The sequence below is a fragment of the Fonsecaea monophora genome, assembly GCF_001642475.1.
Source record: "Fonsecaea monophora strain CBS 269.37 chromosome Unknown Scaff60, whole genome shotgun sequence".
Taxonomy (NCBI): Eukaryota; Fungi; Ascomycota; class Eurotiomycetes; order Chaetothyriales; family Herpotrichiellaceae; genus Fonsecaea; species Fonsecaea monophora.
Window position 1 is genome coordinate 63470 of NW_019173991.1, and position 20103 is coordinate 83572.

Genomic DNA, 20103 nt, shown 5'->3' on the forward strand with positions numbered 1-20103 from the left:
TGTTTGAAGAAAGTACTATTGAGACATTGCTCAAGGATTCCAGGACAACCAGTGCCTTCACGTGTAGTTAAATTGCTGCTGACTTGAGAATTCTATGCTAAGAGCTACCGGACTCTGGTAGCTGGTAGTTGATGGCCAAAGCTGCTGGCCAAGTCTTAGGTGTTTGGGATCTTCAGATCCATTAGCCCGTCATCAAGTTCGTCCCAGCCACAGAGATCCTCCTGGCCTTTCACATTCGAGAAGTTGTAGCTGGGCAAGAGATGAAATGCCGTTGACATGCCATCATTCAGTCTCTTGAATGAGCATATTGCTGCTCGAAGGGTATGGCGGGCCAAAGTAACGGCCGACTTTCTTCCCCAACCATTCTTCTGGCACCCCCAGTCTCACGCCCTCTTGCGTGCTGATCCATCTGGTATAGAGTGGATTGGCTCTCTGAGGCAGGTCTTCTTCCTCGTATGGTGATCCAGCCGCAGCAGCAGCAGCCGCTGCCGCAGCCAAGGTCTCTGGCTTTGGAGCAGCGCCTCGCGCTTTTGAGACTTGAGGTTTAAGCTGAGATGCAATCAGCACAAATCAGAGGAAACAGGGATATTTGCGTACCAATCTGTTCAAAGCAGCCGTCTTCTCCTCCTGCACTTTGCGCTTGGTGAGTTCTTTTCGCTTTCTGGCATGTTCGTCCTTCTTCATTGCTTTCTCCTCGTCCGTGAAGAACTAAATCCAGTCAGCGATGAGCCCAACTGCCCGTGACCGATATAGTTTGCATCATACCTTTCGTTGCTGCGGTGCCATATCCAGCGCCATGAGAGTGCCCTGATCCTCTGGCCTACCCCGTTGCCTCTTGGTCAGTCTAGTGATATCAGGAGTGGCAGCACCAGAGGCAGGCGTCTCATCACTGCTATCGTCTAGATCGTCATCGTCATCGTCGTCGTCGTCGACTTCCTCGTCTTCACCTGGAGCATCCTCCTCAACCACAATCTCTTCTTCCTCACCCTCCGCGTCCTCGTCGTGCACGTTTATTGTGGGCTCCTCGTCTTCATCAGAGAGGTCAGATGAATTGCCGACTTCGTCTTCTTCCTCGTCCGACACATCCTCTGATGCATCCTCCATCTCCTGCTCCTCAACAGACTTAAGGGGGCCAACCTTCGCTGGAGTGACGATGAGTTTGGGCTTGGCTGCTGGTTTGTTGTTGGCCGGTGGTTTCAATGTTATCTTTGGTGGTTTGGGAGGAAGATGGCGTCTGGCTGGAGGCGGAGGAGGAGGCGCGTCTTCCATCTCCACGTCTTCATCGTCAGTGCCACCTTCAGGTTCAGCGCCGAGCCGATCGAAGTCGGTAGGCTCCTCTTCCTCGTCCTCGTCTTCATCATCGTCTTCTTCCTCATCCTCGTCCTCGTCTTCTTCATCTTCAATATCGCTCTCACCGTACTCTGCGTACGTCGGCCGCCGGCTACCTCGAGCGCTGGCTCTAGCAGTCAAAGCAGAACGACGACTGCTTCGCGGACCATCGAGAACTTGGCCGCCGCCAAGGGTGTCATGGAGTGATTCAACCTCGTTGGCCCGCATGACTTCTCGCAGCTTGCTTGGAGGAGCCTTGACGGTCAATTTGAGGCTTTGTCGTCTGTCGTCTGCAGAGCCCGCCCCACGTTGAACAGTTGCGGAAGAAACGTTGCTTGCAACAGCTGATGCCCCTGATCGCCGTGGCCTGGACGATGCCGGGGTCGACGCCGCCGAAGAACTAGAAGTTCAATTAGCTCTTGCGCGGACACGAGGTACATAGCATAATGTAGTGAAAGACAGTGTGGAACATGCTGTTATAGCTTATTTTCTCGGTCTCCCAGGAGACGCGACAGAGATTTTGGGCCAAATCAGCGATTACAAGATTGACGCGACTGAATGTGAATCGACGTGTGCCCAGGTAGATATTCACTGTTGAGTCCAGGAGCTGGTCTGATCCTCATTTTGGTGACAATGAGCTGCACCCACAAAAGATCCCAACTGCGACAATGATTGAGCCTTTCCACCAAAAGGTTGTGGAATCAAGGAGGTAAAAGTGTCTTTGCGCACAACGAGAACTGCGCACTTACTCATATCTGCCTGTTCGCCTCATTGAGTCTGTTCTTCTTGGATCATAATCTTCACCGCTGCCCAGATCTGACTCTTCGGTAAAGTCTTCGGTGGCCTCACTAATCTGACGTCGCACACGTCGGCTTCTATCTGTCATGTTTCTCTGAGGTTTCAAGCTCGGCTAAATGCCTAGGTTCTCCGCCTTTGGTGGTATGCGTCTGGCCCTGGATTCTCGTGGAATTCTCGCGTCCGAGGTCGTGTTTTCTGGACTAGATGCGACCCCTGAGATCCAGAAGCAATATTCGCGGCTTTGCACAGGTCTAAACAAATGGTTCGATGATTAAGATTGATTGTCGATGTGACTCAAATCCTGAAATACGTAAGTAGCGAAATATCTGATGCAGCAACTTCCTCAACAATGCAATGCGTGGGAAATGGTTGGTGACTGTGGCTGTTCCCGCCAAACCCAGCTTTGTGGCTGCTGTGGCTGCTGTGGCTAGTGACCCAGCCACAGGGACGAACGGTATCGCCAGCGCCACTTTCGCCGCCATATCAATGAGCCGAGGCTGGCATTCTTCCCCAGTAAGTCTCGGTCATCCTCCAAGTACTGTGTGAAAGTGTCACAGTTTCTCTTCCAAGTGCAACCTCCTCGACTGTATTGACGCACTGTCGCTGGCGCTACAATATGGTCCACGAAGATCCCAAGAAGACTCCCTCCATTCCCTCATGGCAGCAGCAGTACACCTCGGAGCAAAAGGACGGGAACTCTTCTTCGCATGACCAGCCCCCAGATACCAGCACACGGTCACCTCCGCCACCTTCAGAAATACCTCTTCTTGAGCAAGCCCGAAAGTTCCTCGAAGACGAGTCTATACAAAATGCCTCGCGCGAACGCAAAGTTGCGTTCTTGGAGAAGAAAGGTGTACAGACAGAAGAGATAGAAAAGCTTCTTGGACCGGAACACTCAAGTCCTTCGACGCCCTCTGATGAGGACTCTGAACTAAAAACCATACACGACAGTAGCCAAACGCAGGCTTCAGATGGCAAAGAGACGGAGTCAACCACAAAGTCGGTCGGTGAAGAAGCGCGATCGCAATCCACCACAGTTGCGCAGAAGCGCGACGTACCCCCGATCATCACCTATCCAGAATTTCTGCTGAAACCCCAAAAACCGCCTCCGCTGGTCACTTTCGAACGCCTTGCCCATGCAGCCTACGTTTTCGCGGGTGCGTCTGCCTTGACATGGGCCGCAAGCAAATACATTGTGCAGCCCATGATCGAATCCCTCACCGAAGCTCGCCACGACCTTGCAGAAACTGCGAAGACAGACCTTGAAACTCTCAACAAGAAGCTGGAATCCACCGTATCCCATATCCCCTACATACCGAGCAGCACTGCCCTGCAACAGCAAAAAGCTCAAGACGACGACGACGTTGAATCCGTGGATTCAGACCCAACAGAACTGTTCCACCGCGATGTCGCAACACAAACGTCCCCCCGGCCTTCTCGGGCGATGTCATTCTCCTCCTTTCCAGATAACGACCACCTGTACGCGCAAGATCCCACAACGTCACAGTCTTCGCGTTTGCGCTCCTTGCACTCCACGCTCTTCTCTCTGCTCAATTCCCAAAACAATAGCTATTCTCAAGACCGCCTGAAAGATTCTGTGAGTGGCTTTCAAGCCGTCATTGACAAACTCGAAGCAAGTCACAATCCATTTCAGGTCGACTTCATGGGATCATTCTCCAGCTACAGCGGACCGGGCACATCAACTGCGACAGGCACAGATAATAAACAAAAGAAGCAAACGCCCGTCAACGAGGCGACAAAGTTCAGGAACGAGATCCGCGCGCTGAAAGGCGCGTTACTCAGTTCGAGGAATTTCCCAACGGCCAGACCAGCGCAGCCATTCACGTTGCCATCCAGATGAGGGCTGCTGAGCAGGTACTGTATCAGTTGGGAAAGGTCTCTATTTTGCTGGAAGCTATTGCACGGACTACAGAAGTTGTATGATACCCTTTTGAGCTTCCAATGCTTCGAGACAGCCTTAAAATGTTAGTTGGATTTCATTGTAACAAGCGTGCCAATGTTTCAGTAAGGAAACATATTCCCTCGATAGCAAACGAAGAACTCGCCTTTTTCAATTAAGGAAGCAAAATCCCGCTTTTGCTATTGCTACTGTGTCTGCCCATGAAAGCCCCTTTGATGGTGATGTTCTATCCACCCACCTATACCAGGTCCTCTCCGCGTGACAAAGAGAGGCAGGCCAGTCCAACCCACCACGCTGTTGGACACATTATATGCACAGACGGCCTGTTCGAGCCATGTACGCCTCTTTCTGTCTTGAATACTTAGGGTACTCGTCCATGCATGCATGGATAGTTCTGCGAGCATTCTTCTCAAATCTCGTCATTCATTCGTTCGTCTTGTCTACTGAGTATGCATGTATGTAAGTGCCTCCCGTGGACGTACGTATGTCGCTCTACATGGTGGATGATGGTACTCTAGGCTAAAAGACTGGCAGGGCAGGAGAGTGGAAGAATAGCAGAGTAAGAGAAGTTGGTGTTTGTTGCTCGCTCCGCTCCAAATACAAGTCAAGTCGGCCGTCCTGGCAAGGGGTTTGCACTTTCTTAGTCATATCCGCGATATTCTTCTATCCTACCATCCAGCCACCCGCCTTAGCATGGGAAATCGTGTAGTCATGCTCGTCTTCGTAGGAAAACCTTCCCCGTCGTCCTGCTCAGAAAACTTTACCCTCGCCCAGGTCGACATGTCGACAGCCTTCCAAGTGTTGTCAACAACACCTCAAGGGGTGGCTCTGCACATGCCCACCAACCTCTTCACACCCACCATCCACTGTCCGCACTCCTCCACCTTATTCGTATGCACATCCATCTGTATCTCCTGCGCCCTGGTAAAATCCCTTGCTTCTAGTGCTTGCGCTAGCTCAACTAGTTGCGCCACTGTATCCGGTTTAAGCAGATCCTCATTGTTCAGATGATCAAAGAGGATATCTAGCCGTTTCTCGGTATCAACCACTTGTGCTTTAAATGACTGTGGAGCTCGAGCCTTGACACGCGCCATCTCGGACGAGAGGATGGTATAGATTGGTTGGGCAGAAGGGGGAATGTGTGTCCGGTCGCCCTTGGCTGTACGAGAATCCGTTAGTTTCAAAGAATCAGATACGACGACGTTTTCAACTTACGATACTTTCGCGCCGGAGGTGCAGTGGAGGCTTTGTTTGAACCCGCAGTGCCAGGCCGAGACGGTGGTCTTTGGGCTCCTGGCCCACTTCCTGTGGGAGGTGGTCCCGAGGAGATGAATTGTTGCTGGGGTGTCGGTATTGGTGGCGCTGTAGCTGACTGCGGAGTCTGTGTTGGTTGCGGTGGACCGTAGCTCGTCTGCCGCGTTGGTTGTGCTTGCTGGGTCGGGGCGTAGGGGTTTGACGGCGGAGCAGGCGTTTGGAAGGACGAGCCTTGGGGCGGCGGTGCGATCGATGGACGTGTACTAGGAGCAGTCGTATGCTGGCTGCCTCCTGCCGGTGCATATCTGTTGGGGGGTGTAGGAGCGTGAGAAGGAGGTGCGTTGTATGGAGATGGACCCCTGGGGATCGGCGGCGACATGATATTCTGCCCAAGGGGGGGTGATGTCACAGTCGGCGGCGCATAAGGATTGCTTGCCGATGCAGGTCGCTCAAAAGAGGGTTGGCTACCTAGAGGAGACGTTACTCGCGGAGGTGGACCCGTCCCTTTCGGTGGAGGGGGAACTGGCGAGGCTCTCTGTCTCGCACCAAAAGGTGGAGCCGTGGGAGGAGACGTCACTTGCGGCGGTGGTGGGCTGAATGGATTCTGAACAGGCTGCGGTGGGACGCTGGGTGTGCCTCTTCTCGAAGTGGGAGGTTTGACAAACCCTTCCGGGATGTCATTCCAGTTGGACATACTTTTGTCTTGAGATGGCGGAGGAATGGCTGGAGATTGATTGAACCTGGGAGGCGGTTGGATGGGATTTGGCTGTGGGGTGATGTATGGACCAGGGGGAGGAGGGCCGTGAGGCATTCTCATCTGTTGTGGGGGCTGGTAGCTACCGCCGACGGGAGCATATGGATTGGATGGGGTACTGATGGCCGTGGGTGGTGCGTAGGGATTGCTCGGCTGTAGGGCACTTGGGGCGTAGGGAGTCGGAACTTGAGGCGTTGGTGGCGTAAACGCAGTTGTTGGAGGCTGAAATTGTGACATGCCAGGCAGGGGTTTGTTTCTCGTCGTTATAGGGGCAGCTTGAGGAACAGCAGCTGGAGCGGCAGTCTTCTTCCTTGCCTGTTGGATGCGGCTCCTTGCAACATCCGCACCTGGATAGCTTGCTGGAAGCAGATCCAGATATTTCTGGGCAACGTCTAGCTGGCCTGAACCAGCGACAATGTCGGCGTATTCCAGATATTTGCCGTACAAGGCTTCCAGCTTCCACTCCCCGGTTTTAGACAGCTCTCCGTCCTTAAAGTTGACCACTTGTCGGAAGATGGTAACCTTCTCGATGAAGTCTTGAAGACCACGAGCGTGTAGTGAAAATGCTGAAGATGCGTCCGCTTCCGAGGCTCCCGCCTCCTCGTGCTCTTTGAGCTCTTGGATCCAGATGGCGACAACCTTCTCCAGCTTGGAGCCAGCCAAGAAACAGAAAGAAGCATCTTTCCGTGAGACAGGAGAAAGATCATCGGTCTGTTCCTCAATCCTGTCGCCAAGTGCTTCGCAAAGATCTGGAAATTCTTGCTCATCAGCAAACGTGCACAGCGTAGCCATGACTTCCTTCCAATTTGTGAGATCAGCATTGTGAACTGTATCCCATAGATTTTTGCCCACGACCGAAGCGAGTAGGCGCAGGTAGTTGGGTCCGCCAGATTGTTTGGCGAGATATGCTTCCTGAGCTTTCTTGATGCAGGCTTCGCCGCCACAGATAGCGATCATAAAGGCATCCGACATTCGGTTCTCTTGCAAACACACGTCCAGAGCTTTCTCGAATTGTCCCAGTATCAAGGCTCTTGTAATCTGCTTGTCTGCCTGGGACTCGGATCCGGTATATATCTGGAAGGGATTATTAGTCCTGGTACCCTTCGTGGCCGCCAATTCTGCCAAAAAGTCTCCATCGGCGGAGCTTGCGAAAATAGATTGAAACCGTTTGTGAGCTTTTGAGGCGCCGTTGACGGACGGCTTTTGCTCTTCTGAATTGGAATTGTCGTCCTCTGGGGTCTGCTGCTCGACACCATTGGCGCTGTCTTCGGCTTTGTCTTCAAAACCTAGGTATTTCACCAGCTCTGCTCGAGGATTCTTAGATACCAGAGTCTCAATGACCTTCCAATCAGCCTTCTCTTCCTCAGTCCTTGCAGATGCAACCCTGGCCTCACACAGGCTGCTGAGATCACCTGACTGAAGGGCTTTCTCGAAGGTTTCCGTTGCGCTCCCGACATTTGAGTCGACCTCGAATTTGCTGATGCAGATCTTTGAGGCTCTTGATTTCCCAGGGTCTGCTTGTTTCACACTGATGATTCTTCCACCAAAGCCAAAAGACACGGAAACGGGTCGCTCCAGCCACCTCGGTGCCTTGGTAAGGGAGAAAGATGAAGTCTGAGGTTGTGTCTGAGCTCTAGAGAAGAAGTCTTCTCCATCTGCAGCCTGGCTCTGGTCTGTCTGCGTGGTGCTCGGATTGGTGTTCTGTAGAGTCTGGATCTGGAGTTTGCCATCGAAAGACGCGGTCGCAAACATGTTCGGGTTATGAGGGTTCCACCTTGTCTGGAACGTCCAGTTTGTCACAACTGGATAGTCGCCATAGGCATCTCCAGTCTGGGGGTTCCATAGTATGGTTCTGTTATCCTTACCGCAAGATAGCAGGAGGTCGTGATCCTGTGGGCACCAAGCGACCGAAAGAACCCCCGAGTCATGCCCGCGAAGCACCTTTTCGGGCGCGTTAGAGTTTCTCAGATCCCAGACCAAAATGACAGGCTCCTGCTCCAGCGGCACAGCAGTGATCAATCGTGTGGGCTTTTCAGGATCCCAAGCAATAGCACTGGCCGGTTTGCGTTGAAAGTTGTTGAGCGTCAAGCTCTCTTTCCTTGTTTTCATGTCCCATACTGTCACAAATCCTCCGCTACTTCCCGTGACCAGGATATTTGACACTTTCTTGTTCCAATCGAGGCAATCGATATCGTCCGCCCGGGCAGCGGTGCTTCCAAGTCGTATAGGGGTGTCGAGGTGGTTCAGGTCTGAGATGAAGAGTTCTCCCTTGGCACCACCCGTTGCGAGAAAATTCTGTATCTTGGGATTGAACTGTAGGGCCTTGATTGCCCCGCTGTGTATCTTGTGGGTGAAAATGGAGGCTTCTGCCGTGCTCGTGATGGCCTTATCCGCATCCCACAAGCCAAGTAACCCGTTGTCAAATGCTCCAGCAATAATCCCTCTCTTGTGTCCAGCCTGGGCCGGTGTCCAAGCAATGTCGTGAAAGCTGCGACTCGTCAGTAGACGTGCTAACAACGGATAGAACCACGTACCCCGTCTCAGTAGGGATGGTGACGGAGGGCTGCAATTCTTGACTCTGTTCACCACTGTCCAATGCGAGATCCCAAAGTTCTAGACAAGTTTCATTGCTGAAATCGACGTCGACGGCACCAGACTTTGTGCCAGTTGCGATCCAAGACGAGGGCGCATCAGGAGACCACGCGAAAGTCGCTGTGCGTGGAATTTCCCTGAGGCGCACCATGACGGGATGTGGTGCTGGGCTACTTCAAGGGAGGAAGAGAGGTAAACAGGAGTAAAGAAAGGCTAAGTCATGCAGCAGGAAAGAAACAAGCTTCAAGTGAACAGATAGACAGGAGAATCACAATTTAGCAACCAGCTGGTCTCATCTTCCACTCTGATACATCTGAGGATTTCAACTTTCTGATCTGGACACCGTCGTTTGTCCAGAAGGTTTTAGGGCCGCAAAACGATTAGTGGCCTCCCAGCGTCATCCCTGACCCCCCCATATGTTGAACTCCGCAGCCGCAGCTTAGGCTGGCAGCACAGCGAGGCAGACCTCAACCCCACGTGATCTTGGTATTCCGCATTTTTTCGACTTTGAGCCTCTCTTTTCGAGTCCGTACAGGGCCGAGCAGCGCGAGAATGGCGGAGGGACCAAATCGCCCAAACAGTACAATCTACGTTGGCGGTCTCGACACCAATCTTGTGACCGCCACAACTCTCTCGGAGGCGTTCGTCCCATTTGGCGAAATAGTGGACATAACGCTACCCAAGCCTGAGGCGCCGTCTTCGACAGATTTGCACCGCGGCTTTGGATATGTTGAGTTCGAGGATGCGGCTGATGCAAAGGAAGCAATCGACAACATGGATCAGAGTGAGCTTTACGGACGGGTGATCAAGGTAGCAATGGCCAAACCCGACAGAAAGGAAACCGGACAAGTTGGGTTAGGCAGCACCACCGCTATCTGGGAACAAGTGAGTGTGACTAAAATTTGTCGATGCTTTATGTTTAGTTTGGTCATTCTTTCGCTTGTCAGACTAGGGAGGAAGAGTGCTAACCTTGTGGCAATCAAGGAGGACTATCTAGCAAAATATGGTACAGCGAACGAGGACAAGGCTGCTGTGGAAAGCGCAAAGAACGAGAGGCCCGCAGATCCCATGGATGGATTAGAGGGTCTAGATGTTGCTGGGCCGAAACCCGAGTGAGCGAAGAGATGACCGGACGAGATCAACGCCATCACGAGATTGAAATGGCTCCAACCAAAAAAAACAACAACAACAGCAATGATGGTAGGCAAGGGCCTAACCATCCAATAGCGCCAATCGTAGCGCTGGAAATATGCATTCCCTGCAGAAGTCAGGAAATAAGGCAGCCGCTGTCATCAACATCGAGTTTGCCATGCCGAGCAGATGAAAGACAAGCACAGTCTTCTGGACAAGTCGAAAAGGGTTAAGAAGAGAGCTGGCAAAGCCGAATTACTTCGGCTCCAGCGAGGTTGCCGGAAAGTGCGGTGAGGTGAAGATCAATATGGTGTCAACAAGTCTCAGAAAAAACTGTCAATTTTCCTTCTGGCTGCCGTGTTATATACACAATCCGCAAGGCTCGGAATCATCTCCACTCTCAGCAATTTAGGATATAGCAGAGACTCTCCATTGTTCACACGTCTGTTTGCTGCCAATCTCCATATGCTCCCATTTCCTTCTCAATGTTTCTGTTGAGACCGCTGCAAGCGAAGGGTCCTGTCGGTGAAGAGCTTCCTAGCCATAGCAAAGCAAGCAGCGAACAAGGCGAAGCTACAACGGCAAGAAAACGTATCAGTATTTGTCTCGAGATCCAGTATTTTTGCTCAATTGTGCTTCCAAGTTCGTTAAGAACGGATATACGTACGAAATGACAACGCCGAGAGGGAGCAACTCCGGGGGGATTCTCTTAAGCATGCGAATTCTCTGGGTGATGGTGTGCGCTGCGGGTTGTCAATGTCAGTTGCTTGGTCGAAGGTCTATAGGTCAGCCCGTCTTACCACTTTGGTCGTCCTCCTGTTAGAGATAGTTAGTATGAGTCTTCCACCATCCGGCACATACTCCTGCTCACCTTAGCCCTGAACCTGGCTCGGGTGTTGTGGAATGGTCTGGCAGTCTGTTTTTGGGCGGATTGACGGAAGGCAGCTTGCCGCATGCCAGCTGCCCGAAGGGGCTGCAGCCTCAAGAGTCTCACAGTGTTCATCCTTGCTGTGTGCTTGGAGGCGGAGTGGAGAGTTAGAAGCGAAGCTGAAGAAAGAGATGTTTGGGACGAGGAAGAGTGACGTTGGAGTTGGTCGCAGTTGAAGTTGCTCCCAAGCTCTGTGCAGTACGACAGCCAATCAGAATCAGGCCACTCTTGTTACGCCTTAGTAGCTTCTGCAACCTCCGACTTTCAACCTCATTGCAGTCCTCAGGTGACAACCTCCCCTCTGAAGCTTCCCTTTTCAGCTCAACCTCAACACTCGAGCTTCTGTCTATATTCCACCGCGTTCACAAGAGGATCCTACCACCTGACAAGATGACTCAAATTGAGGTCCCTGACGCTGAGGAGCTCGGCGGCAACGTCACCAAACCCTTCAAGTTTGTTACGGGTACGAAGGCTTCCAGGTCCACGACTGCTTTGAAATTCGTGCTAACGATATAACAGCTGGATACGACGCCCGTTTCCCCAACCAGAACCAGTACGTTCCCTTCCACCGTGGCCGAAAACATCCAGCAGCCTAATCGTGGGTATTCTAGGACAAAACATTGTTGGCAAAACTACGTCGATTATCACAAGTGTATTCTTGCAAAGGGCGAAGATTTCAAGCCATGCAGACAGGTATATGCCCATGGCCCAAAAGACCGGGACTCATATGCTGACCTGTTTCAGTTCTATTTGGCATATCGATCGCTGTGCCCTAGCTCTTGGGTTCATAGGTGGGACGATCAGCGTGAGGCTGGAAACTTTCCCGTCGACTTGGAGCACTAGAGAGTCGAATGAGTTATCGGGATGCAGATGGAGGAAGAAAAAACCCGGCCTACAGACGCGGAGTTCTCACGGCAAGCCCAGGGTGGCATGGATATTGTACATAGACCCAGATGAAACCAGTGGCAGCCAACACACTCCTCCAATACAGCTACGTGCGTGGTCCGATGCATCGTTGTACTGCTTTCAGTCTGTGTCTATCATGCAGCTTCCAGACCTGTGTATTGGGCCGCCGAAAGTGTCTACTAATATTCGTGGGTTCAACAATAACCACAGCAATCGTACCGTGCTGATGCGCAAAAATTCGATTGGTTCAGGAATAGATAGTACTTGGCTCAAGGTTCCCATAGATGTTAACGCTATCATTTGAGGGCAGTGTGAGCCCCATGGTACTGTTTTGCCAGGTCACTCCTGCATATGTCGCCCTTGATCCCAAGGGGTCGATGCGTTCACAGCACCAGATGCAGTTGCTCATGTGAGCTCTGGGGTCTTCTATTCGATGCTTGAGCTAGTGCTCTCAGTGCCAACCGCCCGAAGGCCGCTGTTGTCCCTCGGATCGCCCGCCAGGACCAACGCAGCAGTAAGACAATGATCAAGCCCTTTAGTTGTCATCTTCCGCAAGGCTTCTCTTGGGGTCTTCTCTAACCGGCATTGATGTAGGCTGTCTAGACACGACCGCTCATCCAATTCTTTTCATTTCTTGACCGAACTCCTCCTCAATGCCTCCAACAACTCGGGCCGGGAGTTCAGTAGCTGAACTGCTTGTGCATAAGCATACCACTGCCTGGATCTCTTGTTCTTCTCGGGCCAGTTATCCTTCTCCTCGGTCACGACAGCTTCGAAGAAGTGGTAACTCGCTTTAGGAGCGTGTTTCGTAACGGCAGTTGTTGGCCTCGTATCCGGAATGTGACCCAGGTCTCTTTCGACCTTGCAGATGATCCCGGCTTCTTCCCACGCTTCTCGGACGGCAGCAACTGACGCCGAGGCTTCATCTAATTCCCAGCCGCCTTTGGGAAGCACCCAGCCATTACGCCGGGAGGATTGAATGAGTAGAACTCGGGTCTTGTCTGCAGACAGGGGGACAACACCTGCGACCAGTCTCTCGCCCTTTGTTCCATAGCCTGCAACACGATGAGCACAAGAAATTCAAGCTGACCGAAAAAAAGCAGTGGCATACATACGCTGATTGGCCGTGCCGGTGCGAGAGGTCATGGACATTTCTTTGGCCATGATTGTGGGAACCGCCGGGCTTGGACGGACGGCCACAAGCCAGAAGTCTTTAAGGAAAGAACCGTTTGGGTACGACTGTCTCGGAGGGATATTCTAGGCTAACAAAGTGGCAGAAGCGAACGTAGAAAGAGACGGTGAAGAAAGGCACGTGGGAACACTATCGAGCTGCTCCCGGGTGCAAGGCGGCGAGGTCAGTCTCTAGAAAGAGAAGACGAAGGGGATCAAAGATGACCCATGGTGACGATAGCAGCGGGGTGTGCGATACAGCGCATGAATGAGGGAGACCTTCAGTCCCGTGTGGCACGGGGCTGAGGGAACGAAGTTGACGTGTAGAGCATCCTGAGGAAGGGAATAGCCATAGTTATGTAGCCTTTTGGACAAGTTTAGTTTTTTTGGCAGTTGAGTGTCGGAGGTGCAGGTGCATAGTGGGTGGACACTCATGGGGGAGCACGAAAAAAAACATCGGTAGCGGCGATTTCCTGACCTGGGCGAGGGCGGGCAATGGCGAATCGCAGTTTCCGACCAGTGACCCAGCGGTGCCAGGGGACAGGGAACGAGGCATGCGAGGCCATCAAGCCATGTTCCATTCTCTTTTGCTTTTGATGCTGCATGCTTGATTCATTGCTCGCTCATGGTCCATCGACGTCCCTCGTGCCTCATGCCTCATGACTGATGCGGCTAGAGACGCTGCGGCAGGAGAACGACCAGGCACTCCCTCACTTCATCGAGTGGGATTTTTGGTATTTTATTTGGCTTCCCAAACGGCATCAGAGGCTTGTCAACCGACTAATTGCTAGGTTCCAGCACATCTGGTTCGCTCGAATCGCTGCGTCCTTTGCTGGCCCATGTCACTCCAAACCGCTTCCGTGTCCACTTCCAACGCTTCCACCGCTTCCACGCCATTCCCCCCTTCGAATCGAAGCACACGACGAACATACACGTGCCCATCTTCACGTTTATACTGGTCTAAATTTCTGATACTCGACCCCCCGTCTTTCTTCCTCCTAACCGCCTTTTCTGCTTCCCTCGACGCTTCCAGTTACGGTTCCTCGGCTTGATCGCCCTTAACACCGCTCATCCAAACAACCTCCAGTTCGCCTCGGGGCTAACGGTGCCCCTCCTCAGACTGCTCACGCGAGCGCCCAAGATCCAGGCAGGAAGTGGGGGTTCTCTCCTGAAAGACTGCTGCGTTGTGTTCCAGCCTTTAAGGTCCAGTACACCAGTACACCGCGCACTGCCAGAGTATCCTCCATTGGTTGCCTCGGAGCCAGTCGTGTGCATATCCCACGAACGAGTTCCACGGGAAGCATTGCCTGGATATGACTGTGGGTTCTCCGGCCGATAAGTTGCTCCTTTGATGCCCTTGTGTCGGACCGCCTGTGACCTTGGATATTGATGGGAATTCGTCATTGCCTGCCTGCCAACGGGAACCAGGTGACATCATATTGAGCCGCGAATGAGTCGTCATTCTGCCTCGCTGGGAGACCGACTTGTCCATTCAAAGATACTTGTGTAATGCGTGAAGGCTCAGATATTCCTTCTTTGGCTTGAGCAGGGGATCCACTCGTGCTCGCGGTTGATCATGACAAACGAAATCTCACTTTTGAAGCCCCTTGGTAAGTTCTATTTGCGACGGACAACTGACCCTGGTTCCTTCACAAACATGAGCCATGGCCCGACCCGCTTGTCCTGGGCTATCATATTATGTTGGCCACCTGTTCAGCGAGGCTGGCTCCCCTGCGTCGAGCAGATGATTGAATCTGACTGTGATCAGGCTATCAGAGAAAGAATTGGTGTGGATATTGCAAGAATGCCGCAGGCAGTAGGTCACCGTCCTTCCCCAGCGCCCTGGCGTTATTTGCCACCTACCCCTTGTCTATGTTTTCTTTTGCAGAGGCCTTAGCTGAAAGTGCAGGCTCCTCGTATTACATGTCGTGTGACAACATGCGAGTCGATCACTATCAATACCTGATGGACAGGGGCTGGAGGAGATCAGGATCGCTCTATTACAAACCGGACCTCCTGCGTTCATGTTGTCCCCACTACACGATACGGTATGAGATGCTTTACAACAAAAACAATATGGTGGAGGCCCGCTAATATCCACAGTCTCAAGGCATCAGAATTCCGACCCGCAAAAGACCAACGACAAGTGATGAATCGATGGAACAACTACGTTCTCGGCCCAGAATACAAACGAAAAGCTGCTATGCTGTGCCCACAATCGCGAGAGCAAGTTGAAGCACATGGTTGTGGGAATGCAGCTAACATGCACAGGGAAAAGCGCCGTCTGAGAGACAAATTTGACCTGTCGACCGCGGTCCACAAAGCGGAATACGACAATGTTAAGCGTCCAGTGGGCAAAAAGACTGGTGTGTCCATTGAACCTGCTCATAGGTTCGAGGTCAATATCGAAGGCGATAGCTTCACAAAGGAGAAGTGAGTACCAGCACGAGCTTGCGACCTACATCTCACAAGCGTCAGATACGAGATCTTCTTGAAATATCAGTTGCGGATACACAAAGACCCTGCATCCCGGTGGAAAGAGTCTGACTTCAAGCGATTCTTATGCACTGGTCTTGACCGGAAGATTCTCAAGATCGGCGGCAAGACACTCAAACTGGGGTCGTACCACCAGTGCTATCGCCTTGATGGAAAGCTGGTGGCTGTTGCGGTTCTCGACCTTCTACCCCATGCCGTCAGCTCAGTCTATCTCTTGTAAGTTCTGATCTTTTCAACTTGGAATACACTACTCATCACTCACAAGCTATGATCCTGAGTACGAGGCCTGGGATCTGGGAAAGATGAGTGCCCTGCGAGAGATATCGCTCGCCAAAGAAGTCGGTTACGAGTACTATTACATGGGTGTGTTGAGAGTGCCTTTCGCGTGTTTAATGGCTCATCACAAGTAGGCTATTATATCCACACATGTACAAAGATGCGCTACAAAGCCGCTTTCTCTCCGACCTACATTCTCGGTATGTCAACCTGTTACATGCCACATCCTTCGCTGACGACTTTTTAGACCCAGAGAGCTATGAATGGAATCTTTTCGATGATAAATATCGCCAGGAGCTCGACAAGAGGAAATACGTCTCTCCTTCCCGTGATCGGAAACGTGGAGTGGATGCTGCCGAGGGCACCATTCAACAAGCAGGTGCCAGAGGGACTTCGGATAGCGGCCCTGCTCCTAAAACCACGAAAGAAAGAGGACGAATGTTTGACGATGAACAAGATCTAGAGTTCGACGAACCCCCAAGCGACGAAGAAGATGCGGAAATACCCGAAGGATCCTTGTTTGATTACGAGATACCCGGTGTGCTGACGAAAGATGAAGTGAAACGTCTTGATCTCGACCACTGGCGCCTCGTCGTAGGCAATACTCTGATCGAGTTAGAGGTATAAGCTCCCAGCTTCCGAGGGTCGATCAGCGTCTTACTAACCACTTTGTAGGATCTCCGGGACTGGGAAGATGGGAAAATTGACGACCCGGATACTATGAAAGGAATGGCGGCAGAACTTGCTGCAGTTACGGGGCCGAAACTCCTCCAGAACAGTGCGCTGGCAGTATTCTGACAACCAGGACCAATTATACCCTCGCGACAATGATGAGCGAGAGCAGTCAGGCCACTTCGGAGTTCAACTATGTACAAAACCGGCTCTCAGCCCAGGTGGCCTCAAGACGACACCGCAGTCCTTACAACTTATACGGCCGCTGCACCTGAATCTCCCTCGATACAGGCCCTACCTTGACCAAGACTGCCACGAAAACCTACGACTGACTAGGATTGATGGCCTCGAATACATCCACGGAACATTTCACCCGACTGCACTCCTACGAAAGAATTCGACCTATCGGTTACCAGCGCAATAAAGACAAGGAAGCTGGCGCCCAACAGGTGGGCGAGCTCCTCTCTGGATGCCATCATAGTTGAGATATCTCGGCTGTTGAGAGGCTCACCCTTAGAATGCAAGCTGAAATGATTCTCTTCAGAGCGCCGCGCCTAGTACGACCAGCACTACGATTACCTCGAAGTCAAGTCAAGATGTTGCTTCGGATAGAAACCAAGATCTAGGTTCAGATCAAACAGCCGGACGGTGATGTGGAAGTTGTGGTGACTATTCAGAATCCTGGCAACCTTGTCCGCTTCCATCCCTACCAACATCACTTCTGACACCCGGACGAAACTCTTCGTGTCCCCGACGGAAGAAATATTGGCATGGAATATCTATGTGATAGTTCGTGACTAGTTGTGAGCGATACAGCCAGACTGGGGATGAAACAATGGGCAAAATAAAACGATGTTGCTTGATTGCCAACCCTATATCGATTTGTCTTTATCATCCTTCCGTTGGATATTTCTCTACATATCACGGCACCAAACACCTGTTCATCAGGAATCGCCAGTTGATATGTGTGCTCTCGGTTCGCATGAGTGGTCCCCCCGAATCGAAGGACATACTTATCCATCTGTTGCTGCCTTCCAAACGACTGGGAGTGAAGATCAAACAACCCCTTTTTGTGTGACTCTTTAGGGGGTGACTGACTTTGCCATGAAATCGGCGATATGTAAACGGAAAAGTGAAACCTCATGCAGGCGTTGATGCCTTTTCTTTTTCTTTTTTGTCGGTATAAACATATTCCCTCTCTCCCCTAAGAAAACTTGGTCCCTACTAGCGACGTCTTCAACCTGCGGAACTGACATCAAAGGAATTCGATATGATGAAAATTCTATTTGCGTCTCTAAGCCTTCTGGCCTTGGGTGATCTTGCCTTGGGTCTCAATCACAATGTCGACACAGTACTTGATACACAGCCATACCATCGCATGCCGATTCCAACGACAGTCCTGATACGTCCTTCCACAACCACCACAGTCAACCAATTGATCTCCCCCTCGTTGCAAGCGAAGGGTAGGCGCGTGTGCGAGGGGGAAATGTCCTTTTGCAACACCGCAGGCAATTGTTGTCCGGCAAATACTTACTGCACCGTGGAAATTTTCCAAAACGGAGCCTGTTGCGGACACGGTGCTTCCTGTACTGGCCTGTCCAGTCCCGTCACCGGGCTCGCCACGGGTAGCTGGCCAGCTTCCAGCGCTGCGAGTGCGCAGAGAGCGCCGGGGGTCTTTGTTGGCCTCGCACATTGGCTGAATCTCGGTTCGGGCTATCCTGTAAGCGACACATCTGCCAGCGACGGCGTGGTTGGTGATGTGTGCTTTGAAGAAGAGAACCTCTCTCCCGAGGCATCTGTCCCTGGCGCAGATATCAAGAAAGGAGGCGGATGCGGTCACGGGGGTGGTCACGGCGGCAGTCACGGCGGCAGTGATGGCGATCACGGAACAGAAGGAGGAGATGTTGGAAGGGGATCCGCAGGAGCAGGGTTTCAGGGCGCTGGGGGCAGAGGTGCAACAGGGGGAGTGAGTGAAGCTGCCCCGGTGCCTCTGCCCTTGAAGTTGTTGGGGTTTCCTTTCGTTCTTGCGCGACACGCCGGGGCAGCCACTCACCCAACCATCAACATGACCTCGGACGCAATTGGCAAGCTTAAGCTCATGGGAGCTAATGAGGCTATGATCATGGCCCAGAACAAAACAAGCAGTGCCGCCAGCATGCCTCGACCTCGGAGGGTGTTTGGCCTGGGTTTTGCTCTGATCCATCGAGTCAGAGCAGCCACGCCTCCGATCAAGACCACGATCCCACATCCATCGGCCGTGGCCAAATTCATTGGGGGTAACGCCTATTACCTCGAGAAAATGAACTACACGAGCAACGCAGCGGACAGGGCTCAATCGCCACGGGTAGTGAGTGTTCCATTGGCCCTGGCAAGACACATAAAAACCACGGTGCTAGGCACTCACAATGTCGACCAGTGAGATTAGCAGCAATGGCGTCCTTCCGGACGAGTTGGGTTGAAATGCTGGACGTGGAGGCTTGCTGGTAATTTGACACAAGACTAAACTTTGGTGGACAGGCACAAGGGTGGCTGCGCGAGGAGTCTGGTGGTTCATTGGCCCTAGTACTAATACTTAGGCAGCATCAGAGAAGGACAGAAATCAGCATCAATGATTTGTTCGTATGCAGACATTTGTCTCTTTTCTCGTTGATTCTTGATGTTTGTTTATGGAGCAGAGCAGTCCCAAAGGGGCACCTTTTCCGAACACTGTTAAAGCAGCGACTCTACCGAAATGGCCTTTGCTCGGAGCTTGGACGCCGAGTCGTGTGTGCTTTGACTAAATTTCTCAATACTTCTTGACGGCCAGATAACTTTTCTATCCCATACACAAAACAGCTTTCCCTAAAGCTCATCGCAATCAAAGCCTTTTATCGTCCCTGTACTTTCTCAAGTCTACTCTCCCTCTCCGTCCACACGATGTTTCGGAAGCAATTACTTCGCCAGGTGCGCACCATCTCAGACTCACTATCTGCGTCTCCGGCACGGATACGCCAGTCGCCATTTTCTTCCGCCACCTTCATATCTCCCCGGACATCCAGAAACGCCTACCTCTCAACACGGGTAGGACAGAGATGGCAATCCACCGACGCGCAGCCACAGAAGCCTGCCACGGAAGCGGCTCCTTCAGAAGAGGCAAAAGCCGCGGAGGAGGCAAAGGCAGACCCTCTAAAGGATGAGCTTGAGAAGGCCAAAAAGGAGGTTATCGACTTGAAGGTACTGTGCGGATTCCGCAATGTGTGCTCTGGATAATGCGACGCGGGCTAATACTTCGGGCTCTCTAGGACAAATACCTCCGCTCCGTTGCGGACTACCGCAACCTTCAAGAGCGAACCCGTCGAGACATGGAATCCGCTCGCCAGTTTGCCATCCAGCGGTTCGCATCCGACCTACTCGATTCAATAGATAACCTGGATCGGGCACTCTCATCAGTGCCTCAAGAAGCCCTTGGGACCAACACCTCTTCCTCCGAACCTAATGTCGCCGCCTCTGCCGCATCCACCTCGGAGCCCAACAAGGACCTGGTCAATCTGTTCTCGGGCCTGAAGATGACGGAAGAAATTCTCATGTCCACCTTGAAAAAGCACGGTCTGGAGCGCTTCGACCCCCTGGAGGGCGGAGGGCGCAAATTCGACCCCAACACGGACGAGGCCACTTTCTTCACAAAAGTCGAGGGCAAAGAGGACGGTGATGTCTTTTACACCCAGAGCAAGGGATATAAACTGAACGGGCGTGTTGTGAGAGCGGCCAAGGTCGGAGTCGTAAAAAACTCGTAGCCTTGGCTTGTTTCGACGTCAAAATTCGGGGCCACTTGTTTGACCCCGGTGTACCAAAAGTTTTGCGACCTTTCAATCTCGTTGCTTCCGTCTCTGCGCTTCC

The 20103-nt window shown here is 52.2% G+C and overlaps 7 protein-coding genes across 7 annotated transcripts; 4 read left to right on the forward strand and 3 right to left on the reverse strand.

Annotated features, from left to right (window-relative positions):
- Positions 1–282: 282 nt before the first annotated feature.
- On the reverse strand, positions 283–2215 carry AYO21_07612 (hypothetical protein; the record flags this gene model as incomplete). The annotated part of the gene is made up of 4 exons (XM_022657566.1): positions 283–549; positions 598–708; positions 766–1729; positions 2079–2215. 4 exons carry the CDS (start codon positions 2213–2215, stop codon positions 283–285), a joined length of 1479 nt encoding a protein of 492 aa, XP_022510104.1.
- A 528-nt stretch (positions 2216–2743) lies between these two features.
- On the forward strand, positions 2744–3988 carry AYO21_07613 (hypothetical protein; the record flags this gene model as incomplete). The annotated part of the gene is made up of 1 exon (XM_022657567.1): positions 2744–3988. The coding sequence occupies one exon, from the start codon at positions 2744–2746 to the stop codon at positions 3986–3988; it is 1245 nt and encodes a 414-aa protein (XP_022510105.1).
- An 875-nt stretch (positions 3989–4863) lies between these two features.
- AYO21_07614 (hypothetical protein) lies at positions 4864–8799 on the reverse strand (the record flags this gene model as incomplete). The annotated part of the gene is made up of 3 exons (XM_022657568.1): positions 4864–5207; positions 5264–8544; positions 8591–8799. 3 exons carry the CDS (start codon positions 8797–8799, stop codon positions 4864–4866), a joined length of 3834 nt encoding a protein of 1277 aa, XP_022510106.1.
- A 401-nt stretch (positions 8800–9200) lies between these two features.
- AYO21_07615 (hypothetical protein) lies at positions 9201–9764 on the forward strand (the record flags this gene model as incomplete). The annotated part of the gene is made up of 2 exons (XM_022657569.1): positions 9201–9533; positions 9633–9764. The coding sequence occupies 2 exons, from the start codon at positions 9201–9203 to the stop codon at positions 9762–9764; spliced, it is 465 nt and encodes a 154-aa protein (XP_022510107.1).
- A 2476-nt stretch (positions 9765–12240) lies between these two features.
- AYO21_07616 (hypothetical protein) lies at positions 12241–12777 on the reverse strand (the record flags this gene model as incomplete). Its single annotated transcript, XM_022657570.1, has 2 exons — positions 12241–12668; positions 12729–12777. 2 exons carry the CDS (start codon positions 12775–12777, stop codon positions 12241–12243), a joined length of 477 nt encoding a protein of 158 aa, XP_022510108.1.
- Positions 12778–15046: 2269 nt separating this feature from the next.
- On the forward strand, positions 15047–18646 carry AYO21_07617 (hypothetical protein; the record flags this gene model as incomplete). Its single annotated transcript, XM_022657571.1, has 9 exons — positions 15047–15216; positions 15256–15495; positions 15545–15642; positions 15690–15755; positions 15803–16176; positions 16231–16333; positions 16564–16676; positions 16772–16875; positions 17830–18646. 9 exons carry the CDS (start codon positions 15047–15049, stop codon positions 18644–18646), a joined length of 2085 nt encoding a protein of 694 aa, XP_022510109.1.
- Positions 18647–19143: 497 nt separating this feature from the next.
- On the forward strand, positions 19144–20000 carry AYO21_07618 (hypothetical protein; the record flags this gene model as incomplete). Its single annotated transcript, XM_022657572.1, has 2 exons — positions 19144–19440; positions 19509–20000. 2 exons carry the CDS (start codon positions 19144–19146, stop codon positions 19998–20000), a joined length of 789 nt encoding a protein of 262 aa, XP_022510110.1.
- Positions 20001–20103: the final 103 nt, after the last annotated feature.